This window comes from Macrotis lagotis, chromosome X (genome assembly GCF_037893015.1).
Source record: "Macrotis lagotis isolate mMagLag1 chromosome X, bilby.v1.9.chrom.fasta, whole genome shotgun sequence".
NCBI classification, from domain to species: domain Eukaryota; kingdom Metazoa; phylum Chordata; class Mammalia; order Peramelemorphia; family Peramelidae; genus Macrotis; species Macrotis lagotis.
Window position 1 is genome coordinate 661,234,736 of NC_133666.1, and position 22,802 is coordinate 661,257,537.

General features: G+C 34.7%; 1 protein-coding gene across 5 annotated transcripts in view; it reads right to left on the reverse strand.

The window, feature by feature from the left end:
- Nucleotides 1–22,802, reverse strand: part of LOC141501378 (piwi-like protein 1) — a 61,645-nt gene that overhangs the window by 31,421 nt on the left and 7,422 nt on the right. For all 5 annotated transcript variants that reach the window (XM_074205276.1, XM_074205277.1, XM_074205273.1 and 2 more), the window contains 6 exons: nucleotides 14,067–14,192; nucleotides 11,498–11,712; nucleotides 10,255–10,376; nucleotides 8,517–8,597; nucleotides 6,597–6,794; nucleotides 5,890–6,001 (listed from right to left, as the gene is read on the reverse strand). In XM_074205276.1, coding sequence (XP_074061377.1) covers nucleotides 5,890–6,001; nucleotides 6,597–6,794; nucleotides 8,517–8,597; nucleotides 10,255–10,376; nucleotides 11,498–11,712; nucleotides 14,067–14,192 — 854 coding nt within the window. The remainder of the gene's footprint in view (nucleotides 1–5,889; nucleotides 6,002–6,596; nucleotides 6,795–8,516; nucleotides 8,598–10,254; nucleotides 10,377–11,497; nucleotides 11,713–14,066; nucleotides 14,193–22,802) is intronic.

A 22,802-nucleotide genomic window follows, 5' to 3' on the forward strand; every position in this document is an offset into this window, starting at 1 on the left:
CACCAAATTCAGAATATACTTACATCACACCTGTAGTAAAGGCATGTGAGTGGGGAAATTTTCTCTACTGCAGTAATGAATGCTAATGATGATGATAGTTACATAAATGAGAACCAATGTATAGCTCAGTTACTTGTTTTTTCAGGATCTTGTATAAATTATAAGAAAAAGTAGCTGATCAAGTGGCCAAAACTGAGAAATAATAATGAAACCATGTTCACTAATAGTTTCTATTAAAAAAAAAAACCTTTGTGTTATCCAGGTAGAGGTAATTGCTTTTCTAGGTTTGATTGGCACTGGGACAAGGCATTGTGGAATGGATATATTTAAATTGTGCAGGGAAATAATGTGTTCATTACATACTTGTGAATGCTTGCACTTTTGATTAAAAAAGGCAGAAAATAGAATGCTAGCGTTATTCAGAAAAGAACCTTCAGATTTATGTTTCATTATGGATGGAAATTATAGATGGCAGTATTAAGCACTTAGAATGGCAGATTTTGAATATGCCAATAACACCTAAATCACCATTAATGCTTAGTAAGTTTTTCCTCTTCATGGCCTTGGATTGTGGAGTGAATAGTGAAAAAAGGAGCCTGTAGATGGTATAAATGTCTTTACAGATGCAGCAAGGAATAATAAGCTTCCCTTTATATTCCAGATAGAAATAGAAGGGATTGGGGTGGCTAGGTGGCGCAGTGGATAAAGCACCAGCCCTGGAGTCAGGAGTACCTGGGTTCAAATTTGATCTCAGACACTTAATAACTACCTAGCCGTGTGGCCTTGGGCAAGCCACTTAACCCCATTTGCCTTGCAAAAAAAAAAACCCTAAAAAAAAAAGAAATAGAAGGGATCTATTACTCCGTTTCAATCCACCCAACAAAATGAGTACAAGCTGTGAGAATTAATGAACCCATCAATATTATCAAATAATAAATGTTTGGGGTGTACAACTTCCCAAATCAAGGAAATCAATAACCATAGTATTATTCATTTATTTAGGGAATCAAAACTTTTGCTTAGAAGATGCACTTGTCCTCTATTTTTGCTTACATATTAGATCTCATACTGATGCTCCAGGTCCTATAGCTAAAGGAAATGCTATTGCTGATGCTATATTAACCTTTCCTATTTTTGAAACTATGAAGGCTCAGGATAAATTACATCTTTTGGCATGATCATTATGAGGTTTGTATGGGATTACCAAAGAACAAGCTACAATGTACTCATTGTGTGCCTTTTCTCCCAAAAACATCAAGGGATTCTGTGAATCCAAAGGGGATGGGTCCAAATTCTCTTTGGCAGATGTATGTCACTCATGTATCTGAGTTTGCCAGACTGAAGTATGTTCACGTCTGCCTTGATACCTAATTCAGGTTTCGTCTGGGCAACTCCACAAACTGGGGAGGCTTTTAAACATGTGAGAACTCATTTATTGAGTTGTTTTTCCTCTTGGTGGACTTCCCAAGACTTTGAAGACTGATAATGGTTCAGCCTATCTGGCTCAATCATTTAAAAACTTTTGTGCAGAATTTGCTATCACACATATTACAGGAATTCCTTATAATCCACAGGGGCAAGGGATGGTTTGAAAGAATGAACCAGACGATTACAATGGTGCTTCAAAAACAAAAAGAGGGAATATATGATAAGCCTGCCAGTAGACTGAATTATGCAATATATACTATAAACTTTTTGAAATTTGATTCCAATGGGCTTACTCTGGCTATGAAATTTTGGCCAACTGAACGATGCAAACAAAAATAAGTGGGTATATTTCAAGAGTCAGTATGAATACCTTATGCAAGAAAAAGGAATGTGGAAAAAATAGGGAAGGAAAGTGGAAAGGACCTGACCAGAATCAGAGGGCCAGGATATGTTTGTATTTCCACAGGAAATGGAAAAACCTGGGTTCCTGAAAGGAATGTCTGCATTGTCTGTCTAAAGGAGAGAATCAACATCAGGAGGAAGAAGAATATCTCTGTAATAGAATAGTTAACTTTGAATTTTGTGAAATTGCTTAAGAATGCATTCATTTTTGATTGGCTATTTCAAAATTTTTAAGAGGTTCCTCAAGAAATCCTGATTGATTGCAAAAGTTATTTTTCTTGATCTGTCAAAATATAAATATATGTGTGTGTATACGTGTGCACATATGTATTTCATCATCTATAGGACATTTTACATCTCTCTACTGGCCTGGAGAGGTGGGAAAATGTTTCTCTATTCTGAGATCTGGTACTAGCCAGGGTAGCCAGTAATCTCACCTTGGTAAATTTGAAATCTGATACAAAAGAGTTGTGTCCATGTCTAAACTCCTGTGTCTTTGTGTGTGTGTGTGTGTTGTGTGTATGTAATTCAGATCTGATGTAATTACAGTTACCTGAGTTAATATTGCTCCTTTAGGTCTGGGTTTTGAATTTAATTGCTTAAAAAGGTCCAATTTAAAATTAAATAATTAATGAAGTTGGGATATGAACCTATCAGCATGTATCATTTGAAGTTTTCTAAGTGGAAAAGTTTGAAATGATTTCAGCTGTGAGTTAGGTTTTTGTTGGCCTAGTGTTAAGGGCTGTGTTCAGTTGAGACTTTAGTAAAGGTTTAGTAAATATTGTATTCAATTTTGTAAGCTGATTTGTTTTGATGTTAAATCAGTATTGATAACTGTCAATATCACAAGGTCTTTTGTTGACAAAAGAAGAAGGTTTATAATATTTATCTCATCATCTATCATCACGTTTATGGAAGGTATATGTATGTGTGTGTGTATATATATATATATATATGTATGTATGTATGTATTTATCAGCTATGTGTGCTGTTATAACTTCAAAGAAATACTCAGTGTTTGGTTCTCTTGTGACCATGTAAGCGATGTGAATACTGTAAATGTTAAAACAGAAATTAATACGCGGTTGCTTTAAGGGGTGCGGTAAGGGAAATATCACAAATGGTGACCCCCTGTGGATTCGCATTTAATATAATGGAAATATTATTCTAAAATTGACCTGAATACCTGGTTTGATTTTTACTATTGTTTTATTGCATGGAATCAATAACACATTAGAAATTTAAGGTTACCTAAGATGTTTTAATGGATTAAAAATAACTCTGAAAGTAATTTGTTTGTATTTTTAAAGATGGCTAATAGTTAAAAGTTTATGTATAGATATTTATAGCCAATTGTTGTATGAGAAGTATGGAGACATTATTTTAAACAGTTGATAACTAAATGGGTTCTATCCTTAGTTATGCGAGCAACAAATTGAATTATGATTTTTTCCCCTGGATCTCTTAATACCAAGTTACAGCCTGGCACACTCTTGGTTCTCCTTAGTGCTCAAGCCACCTGAAACTCTGGTTATATCATTGCTATATTACAACATGTTGATCTGTCTGACATCAGGTATGACAGAAAGACAATATGCCAATAATATGCCAATAAAGCCATTTAGCCCTATGGGGTTTGATGTTCAGACCTTTGAAAGAATGACCCTAGTCTCAACTAGGGTAGGATTCTTTTAAAGGTTCCCTCACCTGGCCCACTTTAGCTATATAACAGCATGTAGTCATATCATTCCAGGTGCATCATAATTAGTGAGCCAATGGATCAGGATAATGCATATTGGCATATTTGATTGCTTTAAAGGAGAGATCCATTCTTCTACTAGAATTTTTGTTCACTTTGCTGCAAATTACTTTTTGGCAGTTTTAAAATGCTTTTTTCAGCCAGGATCTAAAGTCTAATTCTTGCCCCTTATAAGACATTCTAGCTTTTTTCTAATTATTGAAACTTTGTTAAATAGCCTCTGTTACAACGGCTCTGGTTTTTGCTTACTCAATTTTTCCTCGAGTTTTGCTTCTCTTAGCTGTATAGCTCCAAGACCAGCTTCTTCAGGATGCCAACCAGCTATGCCAGTCAATCATTCCCTGGACCCTGCCTCAATGACACCGCAGTAATCCATCTCTTAAATGGACCCTGACAGTCCCAGAAGAATCTGGTCCTGAATAATCTGAAGGGGAGGAATTCGCCTCAAAAAAAACAAAACAAAACAAAAAAAAACGAAAAAGGGGAATTTGTAAAAGACTGTTGCAACATTGTAAGGCAGTACTAGCCTCAGGGAGTAAACACCTGCTAAATTATAAGAGACTTGATTAGCACCATTGTATGGGAGTACTAGCCTGAGAGAAAGAGTTAAACCCCTGCTTGATTGGGGGACAAGGATGGGTATTTAAGCCCTTGTTTTCTGTGAAATAAAGAATGAACTTGCCATCTTTGTCTCTGATCTTCAGTGTTTGCCTGAGTAAAATGATAGGTAAGGAATACAGTATAATTTAGTAGGCAGACCCTAACAGTAGGGTGGAGGGAAATACAGCTAACAATACCAACTGTACAACTCATTTTTCTGATGGATTTACAATAAAGAATGCGATTCATCCCCAAGAGCTGATGGGGTCTGAATAGCAACTGAAGTGTATTGTTTTTCTCACTTTATTTCACTTTTTAATGTGTGTGTGTGTGTGTGTGTGGAGGGTTTATGTTTACTTTTACAACATAACTATTGCAGTTATGTTTTTAATGGCTACACATTTTTAACCTACACCAAGTAACTTGCTTTCTCAATGGGGGGAGTAGGGTGGAGAGAAGAGAGAAAATATGGAACTCAAAAATTTTGGAAGTAAATGTTGAGAAACTTGCTTTGGCATGTAGCTGGGGGGGGTGTTTAAAAATAAAAGGAAAAAAAATTTAAAAAAATAAGAAAACCCCCAATGGGGTCCTGAAGAGTTGAACTTGACTGAAACAATGGATCAGTAACAACAATTATCTCAAGTGTCTTTGTCCCCACCCTTCTTTTACAAACTGACTTTTTGCATCATTAGATTTCTATTCCAAGTCAGATTATAGGAAAATTTTTCTCAAATACTTGCGATGACCTTGATTGATATCTGCATAAATTCTAGTCTTGAATCTAAAACTTTTAAACGTTTTATTAACACTTATGCTTAAAATGTTTTAAAAAATGTTTTTTCCTCCGCCAGTTCAAACAGCCCTGAAAAACTATTCATATCGGACCCCATCAAGTATAAATTTTAAGTACCCATTAACCAGAAAATAGAGATCTCACTTGGTCATTACCACCAAAATACAAGTACTTTTGTGATGGAAAAAAAAAGTAAAACTCCACTTATCTGGTATCCCTGGGAAAAAGAATAGTCCCTTATAACCAAATTTCTTCAGATAAGTACCAAAATGTTTAAGCCCTTTTTGATGGAACTCATTCTAACTTTTATTATTCTCTAGCCTGCTTTTGAAAAACAGTATGCTGAATACTTAATTTTTCCTGATGACAAAAAAAATCATCATTATTATAGCAAAATATATTACTACAGGGAAACCTCTCAAGAGTTTTACTCCAGTGCATTTTTGGCTACTACATGATTTGTCAGTCTCCAGATTGCCATGCTTTGGGGCTTTGACTTATTTTTTTCCCTCAATTACCAGACTGCCAATTGTTAGTTTTTGGAGCTGTAAGTTTAGATATGCCTTTAGCAATCTCCTTTTTATCCACCGTAGTATAGGAAACCAGACAACTAAGCTCAACATCATTGATTAAAAATCAGAATCAATAGACATCAAGAGTCTCAAAACATGATGAGAAACAGTGATTTTGGTCACTCAGAGGTCCTTCCCTCTTCTTCCTAGATAGCTGAAGTTGCTACATAGGTGACATCAGATAAGATAATACTGCATCTTATTGTGTAGGAATACTTATATCTAAAGATAAACATACACACAGGTATGTTTTTGCTCTGTATATAGCACTGTAACCTGCCTTGAGAATGAGAGCAAAAGGAATCATGTAAATTTGCTAAAGCTTATTTTTATACCTTTCTGTAGTAGTCTAAAAAGCTGATTTCAGAGCCATCTGCCTTTTTAAAGGTGCTTCTTGGATTCTGCTCCCAGTCAATATCATCTACTCTATAGGTTTTATTGTTGTACCTATGGAAACAATTGCAGGCGTTTCAATAATCCAGAAGTGATAATTGCAAACTTTTACTATAAAGAAGATTAGTAAAGAATGAATAGCAGCTAAATAATTCTTCTGGTTAAAAAGCTTGGGGGTGGGGTGTGAAGGATATTAAATTAAAATTTAATTTTCTAAATTTTCCTAATTTCTAAATTTTCTAAAGCAAACTTTTGTTAGCTCTAAATGCACTACTTAAAAGACCTAGAAAGAAGGACATTCTGAAGAGCCTATTTTGGAGTTGAGGGGGATGTCCATCTATAAATTAACACAACAGAAAAATGAAAAACTGAAGAATTCCCCATGATGTTGCTTTTGTACTTCAAAGTATAAGTAAAACGTATAAGGCAATCGTTAAATAAAGCTATGCAATTCTGATGGGTCAAAGGGGACACCTATTTCTCCCTTACTCTTAAATCCTCCTTATCTTATGAATTCAACTGGCCTGTCACATCACAGGTTCAATCAGTCTTACAAAGAGGAATATGTATTAAAAGCAATGTATCCTTATTATGAAGAACCTACACAGAAAGACTTTAGAAAATTAAAAAGAACAAATTGAGCTCTCACTTGGTAAGAACGATTAATCCTATTAATTCTTTCGAGACTTGTTCTTGAAATCGATGTTCACCAAACTGTTGATACAAGCTGAACATAAAATCTAAAACTGTCTCACTTCGAAGAACTTTGTGGCTTACATCAGTACATAGCATAATGTTATTCTCATACTGAAGAATAGAAGTAGTGAATCCTGGCCAAATCACCAACCTGTGAAGAGTATAAAAAATTTTTAGAGGTTCTACTCTAAATTCAAAATACTCATCTTAAATGACCCATAATACAAATTTCTCTCACTTCTTTTCTGCCTTATATTTAAACTTTAATAAGCATCAGTGAAAGCTTTATTAAATACTCTGGTTATTCCCTTTAAACTTATCAAAGTTCCTATTTTGGAGTGGACAGAATGTCAAACTTATTTTAAAATCGTTTTCACCGAGGGACATACAGTAGATAAACTGTTTAATGGTTCCATCTGAAAGACTAGAAGGGAGAGTAGTATTTACTGGACAGCAAACCCAAAATGACTAAAAAACTGTTAAAGTTATAGTCTCATTCTACTCTGGTATGGTCAAACCACATGTTAAGTATTATATTCTGGTCACTACCTTTTAGAAGGATTAACCAAAAGCTGGAGAACATACAAAAAGAATGTTAGGAAAAATATGGACAAGATACTCAAGATAGTGCTTTAATTATACAGGTTGAAAAATGTTTAGCTTGGAAATGAAAAGGATTCAAGAGAGACATGATGATTTTCTTCAAATATCTAATAATCTGTCAAAATGGGATTAGAATTTTCTACTTAATCTTATACATGATAAAGAACTAGAAAGAAAAAAAACATTCAAGATTAATATAAGGAAAAACCTCCCAGCATAATTAGAGGTGCACAAAAGGAAAATGAACCACTTTCAGAGGCAATGAATTTCCCAGCACTAGAAGTATTCAATCAGAAGCTAAAGGTCAGGGCAACTAGGTGGCACAGTGGAAAAGAGCACCAGCCCTGGAGTCAACAGGACCCAAGTTCAAATCTGGCCTTAGACACTTAGTTAAGTACCTAGCTGTGTGTAACCTTGGGCAAGTCAGTTAACCTCAAAGCCCTGCAAAAACCAAAAAAGAAGCTGCAGCTAAGGGCCTAGTTTGTAGAGATGATATAGGAAAGAAAAACTGTGCAGGTGTCATTTGGATGGATTAAGAGACCAGAAGCCTCTTAATTCTGAAATCACAGATTTATATATATAGACCAAGAGCTGTAGCTGTAGAAGGACCAACTAGTACAATCCCCTTCAATAGGCAAATGTGACACAAACAGGTGTCCTGCCCCAGGGTCACCAAAAGCATATATGGGGAAGATTCCATCTGCATCCACATGCCTCAGCTTTCAAATCTAACACCTTGTATCACATGTGTTGCCTTTTGGTATGAACTGTGAGTCTATTGTCAGGCAATATCATGTACTGGTCATATTTTAAAAGTTTACCTAATCAATGAAAGTAAAATAAAACAAATATTCAGATGTAGTGACTAATTCGATTTGGCTATTGAATTTGTATTGCCTTTAGATATCCAAAAATTGTTAAGGTTTGGCGAAAGAATTTATAAATTTAGCACTGTTGTTATTAAAGTATTGTTCAATTAACCTAAAAGGCTCTTTGTTGCCCTTCCTACCTACCTTATAATTCTATTCTCCAATATATCATTAAAATTTTTATAGTAAAAATAGATTGAAAAATCTGGGGGCTCACATTTCAGTACTTTGGGCCTTTTTCCTCATCTGAAAAAAAGGGAGTATTTAGTAATTAGCTAGTCAAACTCTAGTTTGGTTTTAACATTCTAAGGTTCTAATAATATGAGCCTTTTTATCCACACTTGAAAAATACCCATCAAATAAGATTTTCATTTCCTTTATCAAAATAGATACAAACTTACCTATGATTTGGGATATTGATTGGGTCACTTGGATTATAATAATTACGACCAATTTGTTGCAAATTCATGATCTTCAAAAGCCTGAAAACACAGAAGTCAGAAAAGTTTTAAGGGCATTCATTTTATTTTACCATCTTTGGTAATTAATCAACTGCCGAACAAGCTTTTATTTTAGGTTGTTTTTTTTTTTTTTTTTTGCAAGGCAAATGGGGTTGAGTGGCTTGCCCAAGGCCACACAGGAAGGTAATTGTTAAGTGTCTGAGGCCACATTTGAACTCAGGTCCTCCTGACTCCAGGGCCGGTGCTTTATCCACTGTACTACCTAGCCGCCCCTCAAGCTTTTATTTTATACCAGCTATGTGCCAAATACTACCTTGTGCAGGGGACACAGTAGACACTATTTTCTTAGAACAATATCTTCTGGGGGCGGGTAGGTGGCACAATGGATAAAGCACCGACCCTGGAGTCAGGAGGACCTGGGTTCAAATCCGGTCTCAGACACTTAATAATAACTTCGCTGTGTGGCCTTGGGCAGGCCACTTTAACCCCATTGCCTTGCAAAAAACCTAAAAAAACAAACAAAAAACCCAATATCTTCGGCAAGATTGCTACATATGCTGATGGATCTATGACAGTAATTGGTAGGTGAGCTTTCCTTTTTACTACAATCAGTGCACAATCTCTCCAGCCTTTGTGATTCTTGGATATGCAAATTAAGACCCTAAAGAGCAATATACCAAGCTTAAAACTATCAATGTTACTAATGAGACAAATTCAAACAATTCTGTGATACCTCTTATTCATTATTCTGGTCAAAGTAATTTAAAATATCCAAACTAAATACTGAGGTTGTCAAGAAATAGGTATACTCATTAATTACCAGAAAATTATAAACTCATTCAACATTCTTGGAAGCCAATCTAGCAGGATGTGGTAAAAATAATCATATCCTTTATTTAACTCAGTTCCACTATTGGGAATACACCCTGAAAGTATTAACAAAAAGCAAAAGTATTTCCTAAAAGCATCATTTGTAAATGCAAAACCTAGAATTCACATTACCCTAACAATATTAGAATTAAAACCAGTTAAGTATAACAGAAAAAAAAACTTGAAATAGAAAAATAGAAAAAATAAAACATACAACTAGAAAGTGAATGAGTGTAAAGACTCAAGTGATTAAAAACTTATGTGTTTAAAGTCATTTGAATATAAACATCCTGTACCATATAAATTTTTCAGAATCTTCTCTTCCAACATGACTTCTTATGAACTCATAACAGCTAATAGCTAACATTTATTATGGGCCAAGCACTTTAACAGTTTCTCATTTGATCCTCATAACAATCCTGGGATGTAGGTGCTTTTATTATTCCTATGTTACAGACAAGGAAACTGAGGCAAACCATGATTAAGTGACCGATTCAGGGTCATACAGGAAAATTAAATAATTAGAAAACTCACTTGACCTCCTAGTGCCCTAAACAACTCAAGTTTATAAGTTGCAGAAGGGCGGTTGATCTGCACTGGTAGAAGGAGATTCATATATCAATGACATCATGAGCTAGGTTTAAAAAAAACGTAAACTACCAAAGTTCCATGACAGAACCCTTTGGTATTCTCTTAAACTGATGGGTCTTCCCAATTCCCTACCTGATACTTTATCCATTAAACCACCTAAGATAGCCCTGAAGATTCAACATTCTTAGTGAAAGACACTAAAAGAGTTTTAACAAACCTTCTGAAAATAATGTTATAAAACTGTAAACAGGTCGGTGAAGTGGGTGGAAGTTCATTTGTTAAAGTGATTGTTATCTTCACAGTTTCTCCATTCCGAGTCTGACTAAACACTTCTGTAACCTGTGAAGAATGAATGAATTAAAAAAGTGCAAGCACTGGGCTTAGAATCTACTTAGAGAAATGTTTAACAGTCTGGGCTCTCCTGGAGATAGGAAGGAGAATAACACAAAGTTCCCCAAACAGGCAGGCCCACAAAACCAGATAGATGATGGCAAGTCCAAAAGTTCTCAGGTTACATATGCAGTTAAGATAAAACTACTGGGGGCCCATCAGGCAAATTTGAGTGTCTACAAAGGCAGGAAAGATGGCAAGGCTGATGGTCCTACAGATTCTTTATTTCATCAAAAAGAATAGAATTATTGACTCTTAGCTAAGCCCTATGAAGTCAAGAGTAAGAGGAAAAAAAAGTGGATAGAAGGCAGGGTGCCCCTGATGATGGATGGGATGGAAAGCAAGGCATTAATTAGAAATACTTCTATTAACTTTTTTTAAAAAAAGGAAAAATAAAGTCCTATAGTATAATATTAACTAAATTAGCTTTAAAATACCTACAAATACAGGTATTTAACCAAAATACAGGTATCTTAACCAAAAGGAATCTCAAGGATATATTTCAGTAGCCAATACTAAAAATAAAGCACTATTCTCTTGGATTTTCTTTTGAAAAAAGTTGCTTTTTTTAAAATCACACTTGTACATGAAAGAGTCTTTAAGCCCCCAAATATTACTATACATTTAGTACTTCAACATAATAACAACAACAAAGACATGACATAAAATGTAACTATATAATCCCAAGATCAAGTAATGGCATTTGGTATAACTTTATGCCTTTAAAAAATTCAGAATGGTATACTTATAATTTAATTTTGTTATCTGAAAATGAAATAATTAGGAAACTCACTTGACCTCCTAGTGCCCTAAATACCTCTTAAGTTTAAAAAGTTGCAGAAGGACTGTTGATATGCTTTGGCAGAAGGAGATTCTTATATTAATGATATCATTAAAAAAGTTTAAATGTAGAACTCAGTTTAATTCTAAATTTTCATTATGGGACATTTTGGTATTCTTTTAAACTGATGCTGTTTAATATTCTGAATTATCCAGGTTCACAACTAGTGATTTTCCCTAACTTTTAAAAATTGTTTTTAATAACAAAAAGCATTCAAAAATATTGCAACCTTATTTTGTAGTCTTTTGGGTAGAAATAATATTGTTCCATCAAAAGCATGACATCTTCCTATCAGGTCTTCATGCTGAAAAAGTAAAGCTGAACGGAGTCTTCTGGCTTCCATTTGTGGGTTATAGTCAACATGGTACTGATACAAAGCCCACTGGGGACGAGACGTCAATCGAAAATGGTTTGTGCTTAATCTTACTACTATGCCTGAGGAACCTGAAAAAAGAACAAGAGGTTATCCACTTGTGAAATAGCCAGGGTGCTCATTCTTCCCTAACAAATGCATTTCAAATAAAAATCTAAGTAGATCAGGTTCTCTTTAAGGGGTTAAAAAGAGCAAAAGTAGTCTCAGATATAGCCAACCTTTACCTCACATAGAAATTTACTCCTTAAGCAACTTAGCCCACTCAAAGGTATAACATTTGAACATGTGCACTTGCCAAACAATCTCACTAGAGTGAAAGAACTAACCAATAGCAAAAGAATTTCACAAAGGGAGGGAAATTCGGCAAAGAATTTTAACACTCTCTCAGTCATGAGATGTGACTTGACAATGTCTATTTCAAAACTTGTTTTTCTTCACCCAGGACTAAAAGGGTAAGAAAAAAGAAAAAGGGCAAACCAAGAACCCTCATATCATCTTATTTTGCAATGCATCTAAGATTAATTTGTAAATGGAAGAAACAAAACTGGAATGTCCCCAATTTTATGGTCACTTTTTAAAATAAATTCATTTTTTCAAATTTATATAAACAAGTTTTCAACATTTTTTGTAAACTTTGAGTTCCACATCTTTCTCCCTCCCCTTGACAGAAGAGTAATCTAATATAGGTAATATGTGTATAACTATACTAAATACTAATCACGTTGTGAAAGAAGAATCAGAACAAAAAGGGGAAAAAACTATGAGAAAAAAATGAAACAAAAATTTGTAATAACTTGAAAATAATTTTGTTCTGCATTCATATTTCATAGTTCCTTTTCTGGATGTGGATGGCATTTTCTATTACAAGTCCATTGTCTTTGATCATTATACTACTGAGAAAAACAAGTCTTATCATAGTTGATCATCATACTGTGTTGCTGTTAAAGTGTACAATGATCTTCTGGTTTTGCTCACTTCACTCAGCAGCATCAGTTCATGCAAGTCTTTCCAAGTTTTTCTGAAATCTGGCCACTCAAGAACAATAGTGTTCCATCACATTCATACCACAATTTCTTCAGTCATTCCCCAATTGATGGGCATCCCCTCAATTTCCAATTCTTTTCCACTACAAAAAGAATTACTATAACTATTTTATGATCTCTTTGGGATACAGACCTAATAAAGGTATTGCTGGATCAAATTGCTCTTCAGAAAGGTTGGATCAGATCACAACTCCACCAATGATGCATACCCACATCTCCTCCAATATTGATCACTTTCCTTTTTTGTCATATTGGTCAATGTGATACCTCAGCTACTTTCATTTCCATTTCTCTAATCAATGCTTTTTTTTTCATATGACTATAGATAGCTTCAATTGCTTCACCTGAGAACTGTCTGTTCATATACTTTAATCATTTATCAGTTGGGGGTATAACTCGTATTCTTATAATTTAGTTCAGTTTTCTACATATTTTAGAAATGAATCCTTTTATCAGAAACACTAACTGTAGAAATTGTTTCCTTTTTGATCTCATTTGCATTGGTTTTATTTGTGCTAATATAACTAAAATTATCTATTTTGGGTTTAGAACATTCCCTATCTCTTGTTTGGTCATCAGCTCCTTCCTTTTCCACTGATCTAACAGATAATCTAATCCTTGTTCTTCTAACTGGCTTATGGTATCACCTTTTATGACTAGATCCTGCTCTATTTTGACATTATTTTGGAATAGGGTATTGGAATAGGGTAGGAGATGTTGGTCTATGCCTAGTTTCTACCACTCTATTTTCCAATTTTCCTAGTAGTTTTTTTTTAGGATTTTTTTTTTTTGCAAGGCAAATGGGGTTAAGTGGCTTGCCCAAGGCCACACAGCTAGGTAATTATTAAGTGTCTGAGACCGGATTTGGACCCAAGTACTCCTTAACTCCAGGACCTGCACTTTATCCACTGCGCCACCTAGCCGCCCCTTCCTAGTAGTTTTTGTTACAGAGTTCTTATCCCAAAAAGCTGAAGTCATTGGGTTTATCAAATAGCATTATTATTATTATTATATTTACTACTGTTTTTTCTATACTTAATCTATTCTACTGATCCATCAATCTATTTTTTAGCCAGTACCAAACAGTTTTGATGACTGAACCTTTAATTTTTAGATCTAATATGGCTAGATCACATTCCTTTGCAATTTTTCATTAATTCCATGGATGTTTTTGATTTTTTGTTCCTCCATCTGAATTATTTTTTTCTAGCTCAAAAAATTAAGTTTTCAGTAGTTTGATTGGCATGGCACTGAATAAGTAATTTAAATTTAGGTCGAATTTGATCACATTTACTGTTGACTAGATCCTTCTCAAACTTGACTGTATCTTAGTAGACTTAAGATGCAACCTTCTAAGGGGGCATTCCTTTAAGGTAACATACCTGTTTTTGACTCTTTAACATGTTCTAAGTTCTGTCTGGTATTTACTCCAAGGTCATGAAAATCTCTTCGACGGCCTCCTCTCTCCCCCAAAGATAGCTCCTGAAATCCAGCTGAAATCTGAAGCTCTTAAATGATTTTGAAAAATAAAATTATATATTAGTTAAGAAAAAAAACCAAAATAAGAAACTATAAGATTAAGTTTCCTTATGCTATTAAAACAGAACCTTGAAAGCAGCTTAAGTAGTCAGAGAGCAATATATATATATATATATATATATATATATATATATATATATATATATATATATATATACACACACACACACACACACACACACACACCCCATACATACAACTGGACTTTTTCAACATTGCTCTAGTTATCTGCTGGCAGAATAATCAATAAAATAAAACAAAGCCTAAAAATTTCTCAACAATCTTTAGAAGAAATGACTTTAGAATGTAATATCAAGATAGCATCTTTTAGATATTTACAATTTTTGTTTTCTAGTCTACAATTTTCCTTATCATACAGCATTCATTATGTTGATAGCACTGAACAGTAGTTTTTTTTTTAAAGGCCAATGGGGTTAAGTGACTTGCTCACACAGCTAAGTAATTATTAAGTGTCTGAGGCCGCACTTGAACTAAGGTCCTCCTGAATCCAGGGCTGGTGCTCTATCTACTGCACTAAGATAAGTATCTGCCCCTGGATAGCAGTTTTCTAAGTAGTAGAAAGCCAAAGTAGTACTTTAGATCATCAAAGCTTCTGCTGTCATTGCTTTGATTCTTTAAAGATGAATGTGAACAGAAATTTAAAGTATATATCCGGGGCAGCTAGGGCACAGTGGATAGAGCACCAGCGCTGGAGTGAGGAATACCTAAGTTCAAATCCAGTCTCAGACACTTAATAATTACCTGTGTGGTCTTGGGCAAGCCACTTAATCCCACTGCCTTGCAAAAAATAAAATAAAAAATAATAAAGCATGTGTCCAACATCTTTGTCAAATAATTTTCTCCAACTGAGTGTATAGATGATAAGAATCATTTTTTACTTTTTCCTCTAGGTAATCACAAAGTCTCATGCACCTAAACTTTTAAGTGGCCTTTTCTAGTTTTTTTTCCTATACTGAACTTTTATTTCAATTTTGTGCTATCAGATGAATCCTAGTTGGGTAAAATATATTGATAAGTGTTACAAGGTTATAAGACTCAATTTTTTTTCATATAAAAAGAATTTTTATGAGTCTTATTCCTTTACACTCTCAGAACTATTTACCACTGGATGGAAATGAGACCTATGTTAATATGATTGGCAAAAGATCAAAACCATTGTTTACATCTGCTCAAAGTCATATATAATAGTTGCATGGATTTATGCTCACAACATTGGCACTATTCTATCACCTTTCAAATACATGAAAAGTCTACTTCCTCTAACCTGCCTAGATCATACTGTTTTTGTCACTTCCGTGTTAAAATAAAACCTCCTTATAGACCATCTTTCTCTCCCCTTCACACTATGATTGAGTTACATATAATACTGTTCCATTCAGTCCAAACATTTAGTAAAGGATTACAGTGTTTAAGACATTGGACATACAAAATAAGTTAATACAGTCCCTGTATCATACATTCCATACTGAGGAAAAGCAAAGGAGAATATGATCTACACAGATTAAGTTATCTATTACAAGTTGGATTAAGAATACAGAGGGAATCTGATGAGGGTAAAGGAGAGATCTCACTTGTTCTAGATAGAAGCGACATCAAAGAAAACCCACTTTGGGAAGCAGGGAAAAAAGGGAAATCAGACGTTTCACTAAGGAGGCAGAGCCAAAGAATCGTTTTCCAATCCTTTATGCCTCATTTAAAGACAGATTTGGAGGACATACATACCAAATAAGGGGGCCAGTCTGCATTAAGGCAGGGAAGCAGAAGGACGTGTCCAGTTAAAAGAATAGTTAGTGGTCCAAAATGGCTTAAATATAGTTTGTGGGGAAAAATATTAAATAAAGCTAGAATTAATTAAGTAGGACTAGACTGTGAATGTGATTTAATAAAAGGACAAGTATTTTTTCTTTTAGTTTGGAGACATAGGGAATTTTACAGTGAGTAATCTAAATATGAAAGATGGTTTGGAAACTAGACAGACTCATGTCAAGAGTTAAGAAGCTGTTCTAGTAGCCCAGGAAAAACATGATAAAGGTCTGTACTTCATCACTGAAGGAAAATTAAGTCTTCTAACTGAAAATAGACTACTCTTCCTAAACTGAACAAGCATTATTTTCCCTGATAAAGCAAATTTCTTGAATCTCAGGTCATTTCTTTCTTTTTTTTGCAAGGCAATGGGGTTAAGTGACTTGCCCAAGGTCACACAACTAGGTAATTATTAAGTGTCTGAGCAAAATTTGAACTCAGGTCCTCCTGACTCCAGGGTCAGTGCTCAATCCACTGTGCCACCTAGCTGCCCCACATCTCAGGTCATGTCCAGTCCTCCTCCTCTTTGCTTTCCTTCAGCATATACACACACACACACACACACACACACAAAACATTTACCTTTCTACTCATGACCAAGGAAAAGAATTCCTTATTTGTCCTCTATGGTATGTCTCTGTGGAGAAAACTCCCAAAGATGCAACTTATTCTACCAAAGCAGACTTCTGAGAATATCCCAGGGGCCCAGAGAGATCTGAATGTCTTGCCATGTCCAACCAGCACTTCAAAAGCTGAAACATTCTAGTCTCTAACTTTACTCCCAAATAAAATAACCCTATGCTTCCTGACTGAACTTTCACCTAGTTTAACCACATTCAAAAAGTCTTACTCTATTTTCTTTACCTTAATGCTAAGCCATCAACACATTTCTTGATTTCATCTTCTTTAAGTCACTAAACTGTACAAAACCTCTGGATGTCATCCCTTTTTCACCAGCCTTCTATAAATACATATTTTTTTTTAGGTTTCTGCAAGGCAAATGGGGTTAAGTGGCTTGCCTAAGGCCACACAGCTAGATAATTATTAAGTGTCTGAGATCGGATTTGAACCCAGGTACTCCTGACTCCGGGCCGGTGCTTTATCCACTGTGCCACCTAGCCACCCCTATAAATACACTTCTTAATCAATTTTCCCACCTCTACTTTCTCCCTTTATCAATCCTGTCTTCCTGTGCCAGTCACACTAGGTTTCCTTCCTTCATGCATAAATCTGGTCTTAACCCAATGCTCAAAAATCTTCACTGTCACCATCCATAATGCCCACAGACTTGTAGTCAGCATACTAATTTTCTCAAGACTTTGGGGAGGCATGTAGTCTGATACACCTTGAGTTTGAGGTACTATTCGGACATGGCAAGGGTCAGGGCTGGTGATCTATGGACAAGCATAGGCAAGGAGCTCAGGATTTGGGAATAATCTGAATGGAAGTGGACATCTCAAGAAAATGACATGGACAAAGAGAGATCAGTGGGAAAACTGTACCAAAGTTTCAGGAGAAAATGAAGAGCAAGTAAAGGAAAAGTCAACTCTGATTCTACCTACCAATAGCAACTACAGCACGTTCTTTATAGAAATTCCTTTGGGGAAAGGTTAATTGTTTAAACATAGGGGCCATGCCAAAATGATAAAAATGATAATACTTAAATTACTATTTAATGAAACCATACTAACAAGAGGTTACTTTATAAATAACAAAATTTATCTGTAATAACTAAAAGGTCAAACACCATATCAAGAGAAATAATGGGTAAGAGGGGAGTTAAATGGGTCGAGCCAGACCATGTTTTACTCTTTATAGGATATGCACACACACACAAACACACACACACACACACGTATATGTGTGTGTATGTATAACATATAGATATTTGTGTATAAGGTAGTAATTAAAATTATTTGTTTTGTTAAGAATATAAAAGCTAATAAATGAAAGATTAGGTAAACATGACCCAGTGTTCAATAAGCCCAGGGAAACCAACTTTTAGGGTAACAACTCGCAAATCTGAAAAAAATTGCTAATTAAGTTGGAAAGTTGTCTAACAGAAATTAAGTTTTAGCCAACATTTTATAATAAACTCTAAATGAAAGGAGAAACCTTTGAAATTATGTCTGAGGTAGGGATTCTTAGCTAAGAAGTGATAAAGGTGATCATCACAGATGATAAAACAGGCAATGTTACAAAAAATTTTTAACTTTGATATAAGCAAAAAAAAATTAGAAGGGAAAATCTTCGGAGAAAACCTCTATATACATCTGATATCCAAAATATATAAGGAATTGAGGAAAATCTCTAAAAACAAACATGATTCTTCAATCACTTAAGTGGTTTAAAGAAATAACCATTTTTCTAAATTTTTTTTAAAAGCAAGCTATCAATTTATAAAAAAGTGTTCCAAATCAATAATAATACACTATAACTCACACCAGATTTGCAGAGATGACAAAAAGAAATGCTTATGAAACTGTAAGGCTTTTTGTACAATCAAGCACCAAGACTAATAAATACCACTTGAAGGAGGCAACTGAATAAAAGAAACTTTGTCTCATCATATCTTCAGCATTGTTTTGAAACCTAAGCTATAAGCAACTCCTTCAAATACCCATCCTTCAGGTTCCTCAATTTATTTATTTACCATGACCTACTTCAACAAGGAAAAAAGTCTCTTCCAACCTTAACAAACTCACTTGACCCTTCCATTCCTCCAAGCAATTGTCCCATATTTTTGCCACTCTTTATGGCTAAATTCCTTGAGGAAGTCATCCTATCAGTGCCTCTGCCCCCCATCCTCCCACAACAGACTAGTCTGGATTCTGACCTCATCATTCAACTGAAACTACTCACTTGTTAGCAATGATTTCTCAAATGTCCAAATCGACTGAACTTTTCTCAGTTATCCTTGCTGACTACTCTGCTGTCTTTGACTCTTGTCAGTCACTTCTCATTTTCGTGATCCTGGTTCTCCTAACTTGGTCTCCATTGATGGACCTTCGTGGTATTCTAAAAGGGACTTGATATCCCTATGTGAGTCCTCTTCTCCCTCTATACCCGAATGATTTGGTGATCCTAGCATCTCCATGGATTCAATTATCATTTCTATGCTGTTGAGTACCAGATTTCTGTGCTGACTTTCAGAATCACACCTTCAACTACATTTTGTATATCTCAGATTAGAACTCTTGTAGATGTCTTGAATGTAGCATTTCCAAGATTTATTATCTTTTCTGCAAAACCTTCCCCCCCTCTAACTTCACTACTAGTAAAGTTCACTAGTTTACGATACTACATTCTCCCAGTTACCCAAACTTATCACTCTCTCCAATCTGTGACTATTTTTCAACCTTTCCTGCCTTTTCAGTCTTCTTACATCTTCCACACTATTACTCCCTGCCACATACTCTGCAAACCACTGATGCTAACCCTTTTTCATGTTTCTCACACAACCTACTCTGTATTTTCCTAATCCATTTTCAATTGTTGTCCTCTATTCCTAAAAATGCTCTCCCTTCTCATCTCTACCTGCTAGTTTCCTTCAAGTCCTAGCTAAAATTCTACTCTATATGAAAAGCCTTTCCCAATACCCTTTCATTCTAGTTCCCTCTTCACTGGAGATTATTTCCAAATTATCCTGTTTATACCATTTTTCCACAGGTTTTTTTTTTTTTGCATTCTGTCTCTGTCTTTTACCTTTCTTTGCATCCCCAACTTAGTATGGTCCTTGGTACACAGTAATTACCTAATACATTTACTAGCTAACAATTCTCAAAAGAATTTCAAATTGTTGACCAAATGAAAGAATGCTACAAATCACTAATAAAAGAAAGGCCAATCAAAATATACCTTAGGTTTTGTTTCCCCATATAGCACAGATGTCAAATGAGAAAGATAAACCAATGTTGAATAGGTGGTAGAAAGATGAGCACATCAAAACACTGTTGGCAGAGATGTTCTTTTGGTACAAGTATTCTTTCAAAGCAACTTGGAATTATTCCAAGGAAGTAACTGAAAGGTCAATACTTTTTGACACAGAAATTCCACTCTAAGAAAGGTCCCATTTACACCAAAATATTTATAGCAGCCTTTTCTGTAGTTCCAGAGAATTAGAAACAAAACAGATTTACATCAACTTCATGATGACTAAATATAGTATTATAAATATAATAAAATATGATGGTATTATAAGAAATTTAAGATGAATAAAGATAAACAGTGACAAGGTCAAGTTCAGTTCACACTGGTTTTTGAGAACTTATTTTATTTAAATCATTAAAATGAATATTTGCTCCTCATAAAATCACTAAATGATACTAATTAGGACTTAATTTCATCTTTAAAGTGTGTGTATGTATGTATGTGTGTATGTGTGTATGTATGTATATATATATATATATATATATATATATATATATCACATTTTTTTCCCCTGGAGAGCCAATAGTTAAACAGTTCCCAGTATATTTCTGTAGAGAAACATGGGAAATTTATATGAAGTCAAGTGAAGTATTCAGAGCCAGAAAATTTTATATATATATATATAAATATGTATATAATCATGACTACCAACAATATAGTGGAAAGAAAAACAACGAAGCAATTGAAAATGTATACTGTGAAACTATGACCAAACTAGGGCCATGAAAAAAAATATATAAAAAAGTACTCACTCTCTTTTCTTTTCAGATGGGGAAAAGTTAAGTGTGAGAAGACTTCAGAGAGACTTTTTTGCTGTGTGTTAGTTTTGCTGAATTCTTGTTCTTTTTTTTTTACTATGTTTTAAAGGATGGCTTTCTGGGAGAAGGATGGACATGATGTTAAATGTAAGTGATATAAAAATATGTAAATAACATTTTAAAAAATAAAGAGTAAAGAGGAACCCAATTTAAAAAGGATTTATTCAGTAGTGTCAAAAAGATTTGAGAAGAACTGGGAAAAAAAGTCATTGGATTTAGTGATTAGTAGTCCTTCTTGACTTTTTAAGAATATTTAGAATTAAGATATTTCAAGATCTAAGTCTGTGTGAAGGCATATTGGAAGTAGGCATTAGCCTGCCCCTCTAGTCTAAAAACTGCTATATTAAATATTAAATAAATAATTCCTACATCATTAGACACATCCACAGTGCCCCTTTGTGGATCTATTTACTTGTCTACAAAGCGACTAAAGACAATGTCTTAAGGCCCTTATAATTCTGAGAATCAAATGACAAAGTCTTAATTATATTAATGTGACAGAATTCAGGTCTGATCTTTTAGAGCAAGTCTAATTCTAGATTTTGTAGATGAGGAAGTAGATTTAGAGGTCACAGAAACAGATCTAAGGCTAGAAGAGGCATCAGAGGCCAACTACCTGATTTACTTAAGAGAGAACTACAGTCCACAGAGGTAGAATGACCCAAGGTCCATGTAGCTAATAATGGATATAGTTGGGATTTCCAACTAGGACTTCTCACTCCAGAGCCAATGCCACAATAGGTCATATTTAAGACACCATCCTACTTACACAATTATTTTGAATTCCAAATTAGGGTATTTATACCAACCTAAAATAAAAATTTCTTTGTGAATATTTTATGATGCCTAAAATGAAGATGGTTAACTACTTGTCAAGCAACAAATCCCTGGACCAGAAACCAAAAATGTGCATTTTAAATCCCAAGCAAATAATATTTAGTTTAAGGTTGTCCCTTATCAATGATTTTGTTCATTATGCCTCATGATTTTATAATTTAAACAAGTCTTTCTACTCTAAAGCACACACTTAAGAACAAAGAACCAATAAAAATAAAGAGAGAAATGATTAAGTGCAAAAATACAAAGCCCCAGACATGAATTACAATTCATAATACTGAGAAAAGTGGTAACCAATTACCTGCAAGCTATCAATGATCTCTGAAAGATCATGGAAGCCAGGAAAGTTAGTGTCATTCTGATTATCAAAAACAAACCAAAAAACCCAGAAGTCAGCAAAATCTAAAACTTCCAGTTGAAGAAAAAATTCTAGAATGCATCATTAAGAAGACTGGCTAGCAAATATCTAGAAAAGGAAGTAGTGATCATGAAGAGTCAGTGTGGCCTCTGATGTAAAAGAACTAAAGTGGGGTGCAGTGGATAAGAGCACCAGCCCTGGAGTCAGGAGTACCTAAATTCAAATCTAGTCTCAGACAATAATTACCTAACTGTGTGGCCTTGGGCAAGCCACTGAACCCCAATGCATGCATGCATAAATAAATGAATAAATAGATAAATAAATGGACTAAAGCTTATGAGCTATTGCATCTATACATCTGTGAATCATCTACACATATGGGATTAATAAATTCATGGGAGCCAATGAGATCATTCTGAAGGATTAGAGATGAGGGCCCCCCTCTATGCTCCATAATGGTAAGGCAGCCAGGGCTGAAAATCTGGTCAAGGAGACTAAAGCCAGTCAGGAACCAGGAAAATTGAGGAGATACCAAAATCCAACTACATTCAATCCAACAACAAACACCTCCTATTATCCTAGACATGAATTAGGTGCTTGAGCAGGACAAATAAGAACATAATCTGTATATGTGGAAATAACTGAGGGTAGGGGGCAGGGAGACCTTTTAAAAGTGAAAGTATCTGAACCAAATCCGGAAGAAGTTACAGAATCCAAGAGACAGAATGAAAGACAGAGCTCCTTCTAAGCATAGATGTCAAGTCTGTACAAAAGGCAACTTAGTGGGAAGTAACATCGTGTATCCAGGTAAC